Below are 16,254 nucleotides of genomic sequence, written 5' to 3'. Positions count from 1 at the left end.
CCCAAGAAAATAGGAAGCTACAAGTAGGGAGTTGCAAAAACACTGTGGAATGCTGCAGAGAAAAAATGAGCATAAAGACTGAAGAAAAGTTTCTGATGAAAAAAAGTGTTTAAATATTTAACTGGTAATTACTTCTATCTACTCTCTGGCCTATAAGCTCACAAATGATAAGAAAATGTCTTGCAAATGGCCCAACAGCACCCAGTGGTACCCACTTATTAGCTGGCTTGATTTAAAATGGAATAATTGGGCTTCCCTGGTGGTGCAGTGGTTGAGAATCCGCCTGCCGATGCAGGGGACACGGGTTCGTGCCCCGGTCTGGGAAGATCCCACATGCCGCAGAGCGGCTGGGCCTGCGCATCTGGAGCCTGTGCTCCACAACGGGAGAGGCCACAACAGTGAGAGGCCTGCGTACCTCAAAAAAAAAAAAAAAAAAGCAGACAGGAGCTCAGTCTGTAAAATCCTCATCTAAAATGGAATAATTATATTAGCTGCTTCCTTTTGGATAACTTTGGCAAAAGAATTTTCTCTTACAGAGCAAGAATTCCTTCAGAGCCAGGATCAAATGTTCCCAATCACTGTGTGGTCACATAAGCAGCAAGAGTCAGAGAAAGTAGGAGAAAGCAAGAAGGGCTGCTTTACTTGTTATTTGGAAGCAAGTAATTTTGTACAGAGGTATCAATCAGACTTATTCCATAAAAGCTTATAAAGTACCTCCCTTTATTGACACTACGTCCAGAAAATACTGCCAGCTGGAGCTAAGGCCTGATGCTGGTATCTGACACCCTCCTCGGACTCTAGGTAGGCTAATAATATCACGGCATTTCTCAGAAATGTGCTGATATGCTCCTCAGAAACTGGAGCCAAACTCCACCCCTTCAAACAAGCTGCCCCAAATTCCAGTCCCAGATGTGATGTCTTATAATTCACAAAGTTCAGTCACAGCCTAGAACGAGATCTAAGGTTTATAGAAGACCAATCACTGATAAATACCCAGATCCAGGCCATAAACGTGTTCAGAATATTTCAGAGGGGGCGGGGAACCTGAGAAATGTTAAGCATTTCTCCTGACAAGTACACAAAAGCAGCTCTTGAAAAATGTTCCCACAGTGCCCAGGGTAGCCTTTGGCCTGCTCCCCTAGACTCCTCAGGCAAGGCACTCCACTGACATTTTCCTCGCAGGTCCCAGAGAAGCACCAGTACATAGATAGCCTCATCTGAGTGATCCACATGGCAAGTTTTCCCAGGAACCCCCATGCCATCTGGTGGTCTAGATCCCTGTAAAAGCCTGAAATCCTATGGCACTGGCTCCTTGCCACTTTAACCATCAGAAGCAGTTTCACTGGGTTCCCACTCAGCAGCAAAGGCTCCAGGTGTGATCAGAAACACCTTTGGCAGGTCGCTAAGGCCTAGGCTAAGAAAGTCATGAGAAAGCCCTGAAAACCAACACTTCTGTAATAAGAGGCTCACTGGTGACTTAAGCAATTGTTTATAGAGCTTTGCCCTCAAAAATGCATTTTTCTATGATCTCACCAAAACTCTGTGAGAGGGGACAGTTATTATCCCTAATTTTATAGCTAAGGAGACTAAGAAATAGGAAGTGCTTTATTCAAGTTCTCTCAGATTTTGAGACTAAGCTACTGCAAGAACCCAACTCTTTCTATTTCTAGTTGAGCCCTAAATTTTATTAGTAATAGAGATAAGAGTAAACAAATACAAAAGACACTGGGCATCATGAATGGGTCTGCATATACCAACCTAGAGAACACATTTCCCACCAACTAGACCTCGGGAAATAAAGACTCACACGTGAGAAACACTGAAGCTTCTGTGCCATCTTGTTCCCCCTTCTGCCTTGTAAAGTATTCATTTGCTAGGGCTGCCATAACATAATACTACAGACTGGTGGTTTAAGGAACAGAAATTTATTCTTACAATTCTGTTGGCTAGAAGTCTAAGACCAAGGTGTTAGCAAGGTTGGTTTCTTCTAAGGCCTCTCTCCTTGGCTTATATATAGGTGGCCATCTTCTCTCTGTGTCTTCACATGACCTTTCTTCTGTGTATGTGTGTGTCCTAATCTCTTCTTACAAGGACACCAGTCAGATTTCAGTATGTAATTTGGATTTTTCATCCGAATTACCTCAATGTATCCTAATTAACTATTTAAAGGCCCTATCTCTAAATACAATCACATTCTAAGATACCGGGTGTTAGGACTTTTAACATAGGAGGCAGGGAGCGGAGGACAACTCAGTCCATAAAAGGTAAAAAAGGTAAAATCAGGGTTTTGGTGGCATAGGGAATTTAAAAGGCAGGGGAAGAAAGGAGATAATTCAGAAGCAGAAGCCAGGCACCCTGGTGTTTTCCTTTCCTTTGCAAAGAGCCTTTGGAATAGAGGAGAAGGAACATTCCATCCAGCTGATGGCTTTAGAGAAAGAGAACTAAGCCAATCTCAGCTTTCATCCCTGCTCTGGCCTGTTGCCTAACAGACATGGAGTTCATGAGCAGGATCATTTGAGTCCTTCCTGGGTATTTCTGCTCTGTTCAGTGCCGCTGGGGGTAGGAAAGGTAGAGTGTTTTTCTTCATGTGTAAAAGAATACTTAAATCTTAATTTCTTAAGGATATCATTATTACTACTGACTCAGCTTCATCTCTGGAACTTCTTTCTGCCTAAGATTTTAGTTTTTACCAAAACAGTTAAGTTCCAAAGACTGTGCTAGATTGGCACATTAGAAGAACAGAAAAGGAGGGGCTGAGACTATCAGGCTATAGCAAGAACTGGCAGCTCAAGAGCATGCTTTTATTACTAACCAACCAGGCAAGCTTCTCCCACACCCTATAAAAACAAACAACTTCTTTTTGCTTCAGAGGCTCAGGTGATATTGTCAATTTCCCCACAGACATTTAAGAAGCAAGCAAAGAGAGAATTCAGAAAAGGGAAATTAAATAGACATCAGAGAAGATGAGCATTGAGGATGGTTTCTTAGATGTTAAAACAAGGAGTGTGCAGGAGTGTCAAATATTGCAACAAGGTCCAATAAGATAAAGACTTAAAAACAACCACAGGATTAGGTAGCGATGAGCTCACTGACTGACCTTCACAAATATAGTTTTAATGAATTGACAATGAAATAATCTGAGACAGACTTTCCTAAAGCACATTCCTTGGAAAATGATTCCTACAGGATGCTTTTCCAAAACAGAGTTTCACAGTCAAAAAAGTTTAATGCTGTGCATTTTTTATTCCCCTCTTGAAGAAACAAAAGAAGCCTAAACATTTTTAAGTTTCTGAGAAGTCCTTTGATAAAGCAATCTATTGGTGTTGCACTCTACTGGAACTCAATGTTTTCCAAATTGCTTTCACCATGAAATTCTTTATCACATGATAAAGAATCTACTAACATTTCTAGAAACTGGAGTCCTGAGAAACACACTTTGAAAAACAGGGTTCTAAGATTATGGTGGTAGATAGTAGTGTTAAGAACATAGGCTCTGCAGTTAAATAGGTCTAGATTTGAATCTGGTTCTAACTCTTGCCAGCTAGGTGACCCTGGACAAGTTTCTATCTTTCTAAACCTCAGTTTCTTAATCTATAAAATGGACCTAATAACATAAGCCTAATTCATAGAATTATTGTAGGATTTCAGTTGGGTAATACATGTAAAGCACTGACAATAATAGTATTCAATAATGTGATTACTGGGCTTCCCTGGTGGCGCAGTGGTTAAGAATCTGCCTGCCAATGCAGGATACACTGGTTCAAGCCCTTGCCCGGGAAGATCTCACATGCCGAGGAGCAACTAAGCCCGTGCGCCACAACTACTGAGGCTGCTCTCTAGAGCCCATGAGCCACAATTACTGAGCCCCCGTGCCACAACTACTGAAGCCCACATGCCTAGAGCCTGTGCTCCGCAACAGGTGAAGCCACTGCAATGAGAAGCCCGCGCACCACAGGAAGAGTAGCCCCCGCTCACCGCAACTAGAGAAAGCCCGCACGCAGCAATGAAGACCCAACGCAGCCAAAAATAAAATAAATAATAATAAAAAAATGTGATTACTGTGATGATGATGATGATGACCACAAGGACTATGGAAAGTAATTGAGATTAGAAGGAAAACTGTGATGTACATACTGAAGTTTTCAATGAGTGAACAGGGAGTTATGTAAAAGTTGGGATCTAATTTCAACAAGGAAGGTGGGTGTGAGAACGGCTTATGCAAGGATCTAGTAATGGCCTCAAAGTGGCAGAGAGAGCCAGAGAAAATCAAGCCTCACTCCTTACCCAGAAATACATGGGGCATTAAAAAAAGGCATAGTCTTCATACAAAATGGTTTTAGCGAACTGCCATGTTTCAGCCAGTAGAAAATGTATCTGTTCTGGTCTCAGATATCAGGTAAGGACTCCAAGGTTTGCCAAAGGATAGAAGGGGCCCAGAGGTCTCTTGTCCAAGAGAGGTCTGTCTGGTTTGTGAAACAGTAGTAGGGCCTTTTCTTAGGTAGGGCTTACCATAAAGTTTGAAGTGGGATGCTAAAAACTGTGGTTAAGAGAGGTCTGAAAGTATTGGGGCTTACTACAGGATTTGTATTGCGACACTGTGGTAGTAGCAAAATATTAGAAACAACTTAAAGATCCATCAATAGAGAACAGAGTGTACAAATTATAATACATCTACAGAAGGAAGCACTATGCAGCTATTAAAAAAATGCAGTAGCTCTATTTGTAATAAGGAAAAATCTCCAAGATGTAGCAGTAAATGAATAAAAGGTGAAGGACAATGTGTATAATATACACACGCATGCATGTGCACACACACATGCTTATAAATGCACAGTTTACCTCTGGACTGATTCATAAGACACAGGTAACAATGAGATGGGGGAGGTGGGGACTAGAGCCTGGAGTCTGAAGTAGGAGGGAAAGTTTGCATTATACATATCATTTTTATATAATTTTATACTTTTACATTTCTTACTTATTCAAATCATTCTTTAGTGTTTTTTGTTTTTAAAGTGTTACAGTAGCAATGGTTAGGGAGAAGGCTGAGAGACCATAAGAAAAAGGAGGGATAACTGTGGTCTCCACAAGGGCAATGAGCTGAGGTAGTAGAAGTTTAGACAGGCAGCCATGATCAGAGCAAAATCCTGGAGTTTAAAATTATAGAAAGAGGGCTTCCCTGGTGGCGCAGTGGTTGAGAGTCTGCCTGCCGATGCAGGGGACACGGGTTCGTGCCCCGGTCCGGGAAGATCCCACATGCCACGGAGCGGCTGGGCCCGTGAGCCATGGCCGCTGAGCCTGCGCATCCGGAGCCTGTGCTCTGCAACGGGAGAGGCCACAACAGTGAGAGGCGCGTGTACCACAAAAAAAAAAAAAATTATAGAAAGAGTGCTTTCCTTGTGCAACTAAGCCTAAGACATGGGGTCCTCAAGGGCCCTCCCTTATTTTCCCAAGGGGAATCCATTTTTTAGGGCTTCAATAATAGCAGAAGATGGACATCTCTTTGCCTGGGAGTGAGTCACAAGTAAGAACAGAACTTGCACGAGACAGCTGATTCGTTCTATCTTAATGATCTTTCTTGAGAAAATGCTGATCCATCTCAAGCTAACTGGCTGCAATCTTGGCTCTCCTGGGATGGCTCCATTTAAACATGTACTTTTTTTTTTTTAACATCTTTATTGGAGTATAATTGCTTTACAATGGTGTGTTAGTTTCTGCTGTATAACAAAGTGAATCAGCTATACATACACATACATCCCATATCCCCTCCCTCTTGCGTCTCCCTCCCACCCTCCCTATCCCACCCCTCTAGGTGGTCACAAAGCACTGAGCTGATCTCCCTGTGCTATGCGGCTGCTTCCCACTAGCTATCTGTTTTACATTTGGTAGTAAACACGTACTTCTAATCTATTTGCTCAGTTCCATCTCTTCTTACTGACTCTCCTCCGTCAGCTTTCTTTAGCAACCTAAGAGCTTCTGCCAAGGCTTCTTCATGGCCTACCTCCATGCCTTCTCCTTCACTGTCCCTTCCACCTGGAACACCCACCCACCTGCTGCCACTGCAGTCTCCGTTTCTAGAGCTAAAAAGTCTCACCTCCTCCCCCAGATTTTTCTGCAGCTAAGCCAAATAAGGTACAGAATCACATCCATTCCACCCACACTACCAACATTACTACCTCAACAGCATTAGCAATGTCAGACACTCATTAAGGACATATGGCCAGGTACTCAGCCAGTCCATATACAGAGATGACCTATATGACCTCTTCCCTTAAGTTGTTGACAATCTTACAGGAATGGCATAAGGGTAGCTAGGTTTGTACGGCACTTACTCAAAGTCTATTGAATGCACTATCAGCTAAAGAAGTATAAATGACCTATAAACTTATGGGAAATATTCAAATCATAAATAATCAAAGAAATGCAAATTAAAACAATGAGATACCATCCTTCTGCCAAATTGGCAAAAAATTTCTAAAATGATAATACTCAGTGTTGGTGCAAGACATCTAAATATTGAAAGTATAAATTGGAAAAACCTTTCTGAAGACACATGTAGAAGTTTATCACAAGGCTTTAAAAGGTATATACGTTTTTTTTAACATCTTTATTGGAGTATAATTGCTTTACAATGGTGTGTTAGTTTCTGCTTTATAACAAAGTGAATCAGCTAAACATATACATGCATCCCCATATCTCCTTCCTCTTGCTTCTCCCTCACACCCTCCCTATCCCACCCCTCTAGGTGGTCACAGAGTACCAAGTTGATCTCCCTGTGCTATGTGGCTGCTTCCCACTAGCTATCTATTTTACATTTGGTAATATATATATATGTCCATGCCACTCTCTCACTCCGTCCCAGCTTACTCTTCCCCCTCCCCGTGTCCTCAAGTCCATTCTCTATGTCTGCGCCTTTATTCCTGCCCCTAGGTTCTTCACAACCTTCTTTTTTTTTTTTTTTAGATTCCATATATATGTGTTAGCATACGGTATTTGTTTTTCCTCTTTCTGACTTACTTCACTCTGTATGACAGACTCTAGGTCCATCCATAAAAGGTATATACTTTTAAACTCAGCAATTTATTTGAATCTACTTTGAAAAAGCTAAGTTAAAGAAATAATCAGAAATGAAAAGAAACTTATGCATAATGATACTCATAATATTATTTATAACAGTAAAGAAATAAGAGGAATTGTTAAGGAACATCTATCGATACATGATGGAATATTGTAATCTATTAATAATCATTAAATCATGCTTTCAAAAAATATTTAATAACCCAGAATAAAGCTCACAAAACAATGCCTAAGTGAGAAAAATTCTAAGTCCACACACAGTATTGTCCAAACTCAGTAACTTTATATTAATGTATATATAAATTATACAACATAGCTAATGTTAATAGTTAATATTTTGTTGTTATTGGCTTTAGGTGCTAGGCCTTGGGAAACTTTTTTTAAAGAATTAATTAAGAGAAGATAAAGAAGTACATGGAGACTTCTGTGGAAATGCTATGGGCTTTTCTGACGTCTTAAGCATCCATAAAAGATTGGCTAAACACTCTGCCAGGTTCTATATTGGGCTCTAGAACACCAGCAATAAAAACCATAGCCCTGGCATTCAAGGATCTTACAAGTACACGGGAAAGATGTAACAGTAAACAAGTAACTCCATTAAATGCCAATTTAGCAAAAGTACAGTGTCTCCCCTTATCCTGGGACTATGTTCCAAGACCCCCAGTGGATGCCTGTATATATATATATATATATATATATACACACACACATATGATAAAGTTTAGCTTATAAATTATGCAGAGTTAGAGATTAACAACAATAATTAATAAGATAGAACAATTGTAACACTGGAGTTGTCCCTCAGTATCCACAGAGGATTGGTTCTAGGACACACCACGAATATCAAAATCCAAGGATGCTCAAGTCCCATACTTGGCCTTCACTATTCAAGGTTCTGCATCTGCAGATTCAACCAACCAGAGATTGCGTAGGACTGTAGTGTTTACTTTTAAAAACCCACATACAAGTGGACCCGTGAAATTCAAACCGTTTTGTTCAAAAGTTATGTGAATGTGGTCTCTCTCTCTCTCACAAAATACCTTATTGTAAAAACTTAACGCTTTTTCCATTTTAACTAAGCACTTATCACACACTGTGGCCATAACTCTTTCAGTTTGAGGTATGACAGCAAAATTAGCATGAATTTCTTTTTCCTTTTTTTGCAATTTCATGGATAGAAGATTCATCCTTACTATAGATCTTAGCAACTTCAGCAAGTGATTTTTTTCTTTCCTTATTAAATCAATAACTTTCACCATTTCACTTAAAGGAAGCACTTTACAGCTTCTCTTTCATATGTATGAATTGCCAGACATATACACACTACTATACATAAAAGATAACTAGTAAGAACCTACTGTATAGCACAGGGAACTCTATTCGGTGCTCTGTAATGACCTATATGGGAATGGAGTCTAGAAGAGAGTACATATATGTGTATGTATGGCTGATTCACTTTGCTGTACAGCAGAAACTAACACAACATTGTAAGCCAACTGTACTCCAGTGAAAAAATTAAAAAAAGAGGAAACGTAAAAAAACCAAAATGAATTGCCAGCATCATCACGCTTGCACCTTGGGGCCATTATTGAGTAAAATAAGGGTTACTTGATCATAAGCACTGCCATCTTGTGACAGTTGATCTGAGAACTGAGATGGCTAATAAGTGTTTAATGGGCTAGACAAAGGGATGATTCACATCCAGGGTGACATGGAGTAGGACAGCACAAGATTTTATCACACTACTCAGAACTGCATTCAACTTAAAACTTAAGAACTGTTTATTTCTGGGGACTTCCCTGGTGGTCCAGTGGGGTAAGACTCCATGCTCCCAATGCAGGGGGCCCGGGTTCAATCCCTGATTGGGGAACTGGATCCCGCATGCTGCAACTAAGAAGTCCGAATGCCACAACTAAGATCCCGTGTGCCACAACTAAGACCCAGTGCAGCCTAAATAAATAAATATTTTTTTAAAAAAAGAATTGTTTATTTCTGGAACTTTCCATTTAATATTTTTGGACGGGGGTTGACTACAGGTAACCGAAACTGCACAAAGCGAAACCATGGATACAGCGAGGGACTACTGTATGCACAGAGTCTGGAAGCTTTACCCAAAAAACTGACACCTGACTGGATTTAAAAGATGTGAATGAAAAGTTAGCTATGTGGAGAAGCAAAAAGAGTATATTCTATGAATGGAAACAGCGAGTGCTTTGAACAAAAAATTTTACATGTTGGAAGTGTTGACTAAACAGAGTAGCAGAAAGAAGTAAAACTGGAAAGGCATATAGGGTCTGTATCAGTGTCTTTCAAATTCTTTTTGCGAAGGATATGGTTTTTTATTACTAATATGTCATGGACTGATATTTTTGGTCTATACCCCATTCAATGAGACAAGGCCAGTGATCATGTGCTTGATGTCATGGCAATCCAAATTGCCTCTAAATGCTCGCTTTCAACTTCAGCACTTATTTCATCAAAGACTAGAACCAAACAGTTCCTGGACTGGGCTTGTCCATGGACAACAATGTGAGTCACACTGAGCTCGATCAAAAGATTTTATTATATCATGAAGACACTGTGCAGTAATTGAAGTATATATATATATATATATATATATATATATATTATTGTAAACAGAAGACACTGTGCAGTAATTGAAGTATATATATATATATTTTACTTTCCTCTTTTTAAATCATAGTTCTACTAGATAATTTACAATCCTAGGAGAAAGGTACTATTTTCTCCCCATTTTCTGGATTAGGAAAATCTGGCTTATTAAGGTCAAAAAACTTTATTATAATGGTACACTGAGAAAAAAATATTAGCAACTCACAACACAGGCAAGAATTAATTTCCCTAAAACAGTAAAAAGCTCCTAGGAATCAAAAGCTCAATAGAAAAATGGGCAAAGAATATAAATAGACTGTTCACAGAAAAGTAACAGCCTTTACTTATATGAAACATGCTTAACTTTACCAATAATAAGATATGCAAATTTAAACTCTACTGAGAAACCATTGCCTAGAAGACTAGCAAAAATCCAAAAGCTTAACAAGTCACTCTATTGGTGCATCCAGGAAGAAAAAAGTACCCTCATGACGTTACTAGTAAGAGTATACATTGGTGATGGTACTGGCACAAAAAGAGAAATATAGATCAATGGAACAGGATAGAATGCCCAGAGATAAACCCACACACATATGGCCACCTTATCTTTGATAAAGGAGGCAAGAGTATACAATGGAGAAAAGACAGCCTCTTCAAAAAGTGGTGCTCGGAAAACTGGACAGCTACATGTAAAAGAATGAAATTAGAACACTCCCTAACACCATACACAAAAATAAACTCAAAATGGATTAAAGACCTAAATGTAAGGCCAGACACTATAAAACTCTTAGAGGAAAACATAGGCAGAACACTCTATGACATAAATCACAGCAAGATCCTTTTTGACCCACCTCCTAGAGAAATGGAAATAAAAACAAAAATAAACAAATGGGACCTAATGAAACTTAAAAGCTTTTGCACAGCAAAGGAAACCATAAACAAGACAAAAAGACAACCCTCAGAATGGGAGAAAATATTTGCAAATGAAGCAACTGACAAAGGATTAATCTCCAAAATATACAAGCAGCTCATGCAGCTCAATATTAAAAAAACAAACAACCCAATCCAAAAAGGGGCAGAAGACCTAAATAGACATTTCTCCAAAGAAGATATACAGATTGCCAACAAACACATGAAAGGATGCTCAACATCAATGATCACTAGAGAAATGCAAATCAAAACTACAATGAGGTATCACCTCACACCAGTCAGAATGGCCATCATCAAAAAATCTACAAACAATAAATGCTGGAGAGGGTGTGGAGAAAAGGGAACCCTCTTGCACTGTTGGTGGGAATGTAAATTGATACAGCCACTATGGAGAACAGTACAGATGTTCCTTAAAAAACTAAAAATAGAACTAATAGAATAGAAATAAGAATACGACCCAGCAATCCCACTACTAAGCATATACCCTGAGAAAACCATAGTTCAAAAAGAGTCATGCACCCCAATGTTCACTGCAGCTCTATTTACAATAACCAGGACATGGAAACAACCTAAGTGTCCATCAACAGATGAATGGATACATAAGATGTGACACATATATATAATGGAATATTACTCAGCCATAAAAAGAAATGAAATTGAGTTATTTGTAGTGAGCTGGATGGATCCAAAGTCTGTCATACAGGGTGAAGTAAGTCAGAAAGAGAAAAACAAATACCGAATGCTAACATATTCACTTTGAATGCTAACTGATTCACCTTGTTATACAGCAGAAACTAACACAACATTGTAAAGCAATTATACTCCAAGAAAGATGTTTAAAAAAAAAAAAGAGTATATGTTGGTGGAAGGCAGATACCCTTTAGGATAATCATTAACGCTTTTCACAAATATCCTTCCCTATCTATTTCAAGGTATACTATACCATTTGCTTGAAGTTAGACACTGTTATATAATTTGCTTTAGCCAGGGAAATGTGAGCAAAAGTGACATACTATGTCTTTGGGGCAGAAGTTTTAAGAGCCAGAATGCAATCTCCTATGTTCTCTTTCATTTGTTATTTTTTTCTTTCCCTCTACCACCAATATTGGCAATGTTCTAGAAGCTGGCTGATCCCTTAGCCTGGGTTGCAGAGAAGATAACTTGAAGCAGAACACTTCAACATACAGGATGATAAGCAGCATAAGCAAAATAAACCTTTGTTGTTTTAAGCCACTGATAAATGGTGAGCAGTATTTACTAAAATTACAAATGCATATCCCCTCAGATATACTTGCACACAGCAAAATGACATACATAAAAGGTAATCATTTGCAACATGGTTTATTACAGCAAATGACCAGAAACAACCAAATGAACATCAACAGAAGACTAGTTAAATACTTGCAGTACATTCATACAGTGAAATATTATGCACCCGTTTAAAAAGAAAAACATTCTCTTAGAGCTAATATGGAAGAATCTCCAAGTGAAAAAGAAAGATGTTCCCAGTGTGTATAGTATACCATCTTTTTGTTTCTAAGAAAAGGGGGGGGGATTAGAAAATACATTCATATTTACTTACACCTATAAGGAAATTCTATAATAATAAGAAACTAACAAAAATTATCTTAGGGCAGATAGGTGGAACTTCCAATTATTCAGAAAAAAAAAAATTCTTGGTGTCATACTTAACTTCTTACTGTCTTGCAACCTCAATCAATCTGCCAACAAATCTCATCTTAAGTATAAATGGTATGCTTCTGCCTCTATCTTAAAGTGCTATCAGATCCGTCTTTAAACTCTGGCTTATCTTCCTCCTCTTGGGCACATCTAATCAACTTCCAGTTACATGACCTGTGTTAAGAATATATTTACTGTTGTTCTGGTATTCAATTCAGTTGCAATGGTTTTTGGTTACTCTTAAATAAACCATGCTTTTCTCTAAATGATCCCAAGCTTTGGCAACTGTTTTTAGCTATTCTTTTTGAGAGACTCTGAGCTGCCTCTTAAAAAGTCATAACAAACTGCTCCAATATATTCTTGTTTTTCTCATTCAGAACTTTTCTTCTACATGGAAGTTATTTTACTTTCCTTTATTATAAGAATTATAAGACCCTTACTCTGAAAAATTAGAAATAAAAAATTGATGGGAAATCTCTTCCTTATAGTAGTATGCCAACTAATGAATGTAGAAAGGATAACGGAAATAGAAAGTTACCATTTGGCAACCACCATTATTGGTGGTAGATTCAGACAGGAGTCATACATGGATACTTAGCCTGTACATGGAGGTTTGATGAGGAACAAGATACTGGCATGGTCTCAGAGTATTGTACCACAGAACACTTACCAATTACAAAAGGAAAAATGGTGTCAGAACAGTATAGAAACCTGGCTGATACAAACAAAACTAGGTGATTTTTTTTTTTTTTTGGCTATGCCGTGTGGCATGCGGGATCTTAGTTCCCCGACCAGGGATCAAATCAGTGCCCCCTGCATTGGGAGCATGAAGTCTTAACCATTTGGACTGCCAGGGAAGTTCCTTAACTAGGTGATTAAAGTTAACATTACAGGGGGTAGGACAGGTTGACAACATGTACTTTCTGATGCAGTTCACTAAAATGAGTTCAACATCATTTTTGTGTAATCCCTGCCAAGAAAGTATGGCCTGAGTCTGGACATGAGGAAAAACTGGATGGACCCAAAATGAAGAATATGTTACCAAATGAAAGGCCTGTACTATCTATTGAAGATGTGAAAGACTGAGGAACTGGTCCAGATTAAGGAAGATTAAGAGACATGACTGCTAAATGCAACATGTCAGCCCGGATTGTATCCTGGACCAGAAAAGAGACATTGTTGAGACAGTTGGCAAAATTTGCATGGGGACTTGATGAAAGTATTGTCATTGTTGATTTCTTGATTTGGATAGTTATATTGTGGTTATACTGGAGAGTAGTCTTGTTTTTGGAAAATACAAACAGGAGAACATCATGCCTCCAACCTTCTCTCAAATGGTTCAGAAAAAAGATTAATCATAATGGATGGAGGGCGATGAAGCAAAAATGTTGTAAAATGTCAACAACGGAGGCATCTTGGTGAGGAGGATATGGGAGTTCTTTACTATTTTGGCAACATTTTTCTAAGTTTGAAATTATTTCAAAATAAATTACTTTTTAAGTGTGTTTACACATGTGAACATGCTTGCATTTTTAGTATCTGCCAGGTATTATACTACAGACAGCCACCTGTCATCATTTTAAAATCTCCTTTCACTAACACAACATTGTAAAGCAATTATCCTCCAATAACGATGTTAAATTAAATAAATAAATAAAGTAAAAACCTCCTTTCTGCCTGAAAAGTGACTACTGACACACAGATAAGGACACTTCAAACTTGCAACGCTGCAAATGAAAAATATTTCTATTTTTACTTTTTTACACTGTTTTAGATATTAATGTGTTGATGTTTGGGACCTTAAATTAGGGGAGCCCGTAGAAACTTCTGAACACTAACTTTCTGAGTAAAATTTCTGGCCCTGCAAAGGTCAGCCAGTGGTACTTGAACTGGCTTGCCAAGGGAAACAACTAATCCTAAGAGGCCCTGAAATAGTCTTCTATCCTAAACTCAAAATAAAATGGCCTCACAGGTGATAATGGTACTGAAAATAGCATTTAATTTTACTTTCAGTCTCTTAACCCACTAGGTCTACTTGATTTCCATTAATCAGCATAGAGGGAAGCCAATGGCTACCTGCCCATCTCTTAAGGCTCTAGCTTACTTATCATGCATTCCCAGAAGCACACTGTAAGATGACTAATCACTGACTGCTTCTTCAGCACCATATGTCTCCCAATTTCAAAGGAAAAACTGTCCCAACTAGAACCAGAACAACAGACTTCCTACCTCCTGCAGCTGGAGTCGAACCTTGGTAACTGCTCGGATCCAGTGCGCTCTGGCTTGGGTAAATGGTGAAGATGCACTCTCCTCGGGAAAACTTGTAACAGAGAAAAGAATGTTCCTTAAAAATCAGCCCAGGCCACAAGATGACAGTGCTCAAGGCAAAACTGCCAAATACCTAAAATTAAAAGGTTTGTTGTATTCATGCCTATACTTATCTAGTGATTCAAGCCACTAAAACAGCATAGTCCTGAATATCCAATGTGAAAAAAATTCCTAAAATGACAAGTCCTTTTAGCTTTTCATCTGTTCCCTCTCTTTCTTCCCACTTTTCCACTCACCTGATGAGGCAACTCATTGGGACAGTCAGGGATCAGGATACCAGAAGCAATGGCAAGGGCCCTAAGTCAATGACTAACATAGAAACCATGCAGAGAGGTGTGGAGTAACCCTCTCCCCCTACCTCTCAAGACCACCAGTCTCCCTTGATGGTTCTACATAGCATCCTTAGGGCAGAATTTTGTTCCTGCAAAGCGTTCCTGCTCCACTAAGCATTTTGGAAGGCTTTCCAATTCCTAGACTACATCAAAGTGCTAAGAAAAAAGGCAGAGCCCTTGTCCTGCTATGATCTTGTTCCTTGAGCTGCCTCAGGACCACCCTCAGTGAAAGGAACAATAAATATAACAAAGTAGCTTTGAGACAGAAACACTAACCTGTATTAGAACAAATCATCATCATCTTAACTGTGGAATAGTGGTTAATTCTTGGTGATGATGCTTCTCCTCTCTCTCACTGGGGTCAACTGACAAGGCAGTAAAAAAGGACCCACCATCTAGACACATAAGATATATGCTAGGCTCTGATGCCACCTAACTGGTTCAATTGTTTTAAAACATTTGTGGGCATTTCTGAAACTGGCCTGGACGTCACTTGCACAGCTAGGATCTGGGAGGACAGAGCCATTAGAGAAGGACAGGCACCTTCTGCTGCTCAACCAAAAACTCTACCCAGACAACAGTATCTTTAAAGTCCAACGTCGACAAAGAGCTATCTTTCTGTGGGTCGTCAACCCAGTGAAAAAGCTGGCCCAGAACTCAGTCTCCCTGATGTCTTGTCTACTAGATGAGCCACCAGAGATGATTAAAAATCAGGAAAACAAACAGAAAATAAGTTTCTACCTTCAAGTGGTGGAGTAGAGGCATCAACCATTCTCTAACTTTTACCACATAGTCAGCATTCACTGCTCTGATCTTCCCATGACCTTGAAATTTGAGAATTTAAGTCACACCTAGCCCTTATCACTCTACCCCAGTGGTTTTCAACTAGGGACAGTTCTGCCCCTCAGGAGAAATCTGACAATATCTGGAGACATTTTTGGTTGTCACACTGAGAGTTGCTCCAGGCATCTAGTGTGCAGAGGCTAAGGATGCTGCTAAAATCCTACAATGCATACAACAGCTCCCTGTAACAAAGCATTATCTGGTTAAAAATGTCAACAGTGCTAAGAATGAGAAACCCTGCTCTGCCCCAACTTATCAGCAACTCACTGACCAATTTAGCTCAGTAAGAACAATACTCAAACTCTGTACTAAGCCTCATTATGTGACTGTTAAAAGGACAAGTTTTAAATTTTTCTCCTTATGGGTACCAACTGCCAGACATACTGCTAGGCCCCAGGGAGACAGAAGGGTGGGTTAGATCTGGCTTCTAGACCAATTCTTTAACTCTTTCCCA

The 16,254-nt window shown here is 39.2% G+C and overlaps 1 protein-coding gene across 2 annotated transcripts in view; it reads right to left on the bottom strand.

The window, feature by feature from the left end:
- The window catches only part of UNC13B (unc-13 homolog B), a 235,235-nt gene that overhangs the window by 76,905 nt on the left and 142,076 nt on the right, over nucleotides 1–16,254 (bottom strand). For both annotated transcript variants that reach the window (XM_007455955.1, XM_007455954.1), the window contains exon 10: nucleotides 14,527–14,617. In XM_007455955.1, coding sequence (XP_007456017.1) covers nucleotides 14,527–14,617 — 91 coding nt within the window. The remainder of the gene's footprint in view (nucleotides 1–14,526; nucleotides 14,618–16,254) is intronic.

Source organism: Lipotes vexillifer, unplaced genomic scaffold (assembly GCF_000442215.2).
Source record: "Lipotes vexillifer unplaced genomic scaffold, Lipotes_vexillifer_v1.1 scaffold920, whole genome shotgun sequence".
Classification (NCBI taxonomy): Eukaryota; Metazoa; Chordata; class Mammalia; order Artiodactyla; family Lipotidae; genus Lipotes; species Lipotes vexillifer.
This window is presented reverse-complemented; position numbering and strand designations above follow the sequence as displayed.